At 60.2% G+C, this 2,517-nt stretch overlaps 1 protein-coding gene across 1 annotated transcript in view; it reads right to left on the bottom strand.

The window, feature by feature from the left end:
* Window positions 1–2,498, bottom strand: part of LOC113217362 (uncharacterized) — a gene marked incomplete at its 3' end in the record, with an annotated part of 9,724 nt that extends 7,226 nt beyond the window's left edge. The window contains 3 exon segments of the mRNA XM_052269544.1: window positions 986–1,597; window positions 1,793–2,011; window positions 2,315–2,498. Coding sequence (XP_052125504.1) covers window positions 986–1,597; window positions 1,793–2,011; window positions 2,315–2,456 — 973 coding nt within the window.
* Between the last annotated feature and the right edge of the window lie 19 nt (window positions 2,499–2,517).

Below are 2,517 nucleotides of genomic sequence, written 5' to 3'. Positions count from 1 at the left end.
GGGCGGATGTGAAGCGCGGCTTGTCTGTCTGCTACGCACTATCAGTGAACAGGGCTGCTGTGACACTGCGGCGGGGAGGGGGGAGGGGGGCAGAGACACCCTTAACGTGAAATGGTGCTGAGTTGACGCATTTCTAGTTATATCTGAGCATAGGCCGACACTCACTCAGGGCTCGCTGGTCCAGCGCGGGGTCCTTGCGGGCCTTGGGGTCAAGGCCGAGCACCCGCGCGTACGACTCGCCGTACCACGTGAGCAGCTCCGTGTTGGCGGGCACGTCGCGCACCGTCCGGTAGTAGACGTGGCCCTGGTACTGGTACGGCACGAGGTTCACCTCGCCGGAGTGCCGCGCGCAGTTGACGAACCGCAGCCAGTTGGAGGAGGCCATGTTGAGCGCGTCGACGCAGTGGGTCGGCTTGCCGTCGCGGCGAATCTGAGGGAGGGAAAGCGGAAACAGCAGGGGGTGTAACGACCCACTCGCGGAGGGTTTACTGGGCGAGAGCCGGGCGACCCGCGCAGCCACCTCCTCACCTCCCAGCCGTAGCCCGTCTCCTTGGTCGCGCGCACCGTGTCACCCTCGTACGGCCCGAAGCGCACCCTCCTGGGCACCGCCTCCCGGGTCCAGACGCCGCGCCCCGCGCCGGGGATCTTGCTGACCTCCACGGCGAGCTGGGGCGGCACCGTGAGCAGCGCCCGGTCGGGGCGGCCGACGGCGACCTGCAAGAGGAAAGCACACATGACGCTCGCAGGCTCGGCACGACTCCTATGACCCCCTCCCCCCCCCACACACACACAGAAACAGAAACACAAAACTTTTAACTTACCTTAGTGTCAGGAATGACCTGCAAAGGTCCGTGTTCCGGGCAGTCGCCAGCATACTCGGTCCGGCAGTCATCGCAAACTTGAAAAAAAAGGGGGGGGGGAGTTATTAGTTTGACGCGTCCTCGCGCTCGTCTACAACACAAAACCCACACACTGCAAAACTTACAGAGGAAGTCGTCGTCCTGTAGCTCTAGCTCCTTGTAGGTCTTCCGGCTCCCAGCCCGCTTGGGGTAGCGTGGGGCCTCGGAGGTTTTGCCAGGCTCGGAGGTCTTGGGCTCGTCGATCCCCAGACCGAGATGAGTCTTCAGCACAGGGGTCTTGGACTTGGGGGTCTTGGGCCCGGAGGTCCTGGTCGCGGAGGTCCTGGAAGCGGGGGTGCTGAGCTCGAGGCTGTCGAGCTCGAGGGTGCTGAGCTCGAGGGTGATGAGCTCGGGGGTGCCGATCTCGGGGGTGCCGATCTCGGGGGTGCCGAGCTCGAGGTTGCTGAGCTGGGGATCAGGCGTCCTGGGTTCGGGTGTCCTGAGCTCGGAGGTTGGGGTCATAGGCTCAGGGGTTGGCGTCCTGGGCTCGGGTGTCCTGGGCTCAGGGGTTGGCGTCCTGGGCTCGGGGGTGGGGGCCTTGAGCCCGGGGGTCGGGGTCCAGAGCTCGGGGGTCCTGGGCTCAGGGGTTGGCGTCGTCCTGGGCTCGGGGGTGGGCGTCCTGAGCTCGGGGGTGCTAAACCCGGCGGCCTCGGGCTCGGATGTTCTGGGTTCGGAGATCCTACGCCCGGTGGAGGCGCCTGAGGGAAGAGAGCGACGGGTGACAATCGGGCTAGATTCCTCAAAAAAGATCGCGCCTGCGTTTTAGGAAGGAGATGACTGTAGATATACGTTTAACGTGTTTCGGAATTGGAACCAGGACAGGAGCAGAGGTGTAGTGGAAAAGGAGGCGTGGGGGGGGGGGGTATTCTCCCGCTGTCTCCTCCAAAACTTACCCTCGACGGGTTGGTCGGGGGATGGGTGTGAAGGATGAGCTTGTTGCTCGGCGGAGTCCGATACAGGTGACCGAGACCTTTCAGATGGGAACGCTGCTGCTCCCTCTCCTGGAGCTGGTCCTCCTGAAGTCTTGGCCTTCTGATGATTATGAAGTTGCTGCTGTCTCTCTGGAGCAGCGGGCTTACGGGTCATGAAGGCTGGGGGTTTAGTGGTCCAGCCTGATAAAACAAACGAGATTTCCGTCTCAGAAATCAGACGATTCTATTGAGGGGTAATCGATAGGGCGAAAGATACAAAGTTGTTGTTCGCCCTTTGGGGATCCGGTTGTTGAAATGGGTACCCGACTCAATGGACGTGGTTTATATAGTAATATCTGTTGTTGGATTGTTCAGGCCTCACTACGTGTCACCCGCAAACATACAAATCTATATCAAATAACACCTAGTCTTTGTCTACTGCACACATGACAAAGAGAGGTTATCCCCTCAGGAACCCAACAACGTTGACTTGTTATCACTCACCGCAGCGCCGTATCGTATCATACTTCCACTTTTCATCTCGGTAACACTTTTTCTCATCACCACTCAGTTTTTCCCACTCTGACGCGGAGAAAAACACTTTAATACCGTCATTTTCACTATCCTCCGATCCGCGGCTCGACATGGTGGTCAGCTCGTCAACCAGCAGAGCTGTCTGCTGGGCGCAACAGCATCCCTCCCCCCCC

This window comes from Frankliniella occidentalis, unplaced genomic scaffold, assembly GCF_000697945.3.
Source record: "Frankliniella occidentalis isolate FOCC.00 unplaced genomic scaffold, Focc_3.1 Scaffold95, whole genome shotgun sequence".
Taxonomy (NCBI): domain Eukaryota; kingdom Metazoa; phylum Arthropoda; class Insecta; order Thysanoptera; family Thripidae; genus Frankliniella; species Frankliniella occidentalis.
This window is presented reverse-complemented; position numbering and strand designations above follow the sequence as displayed.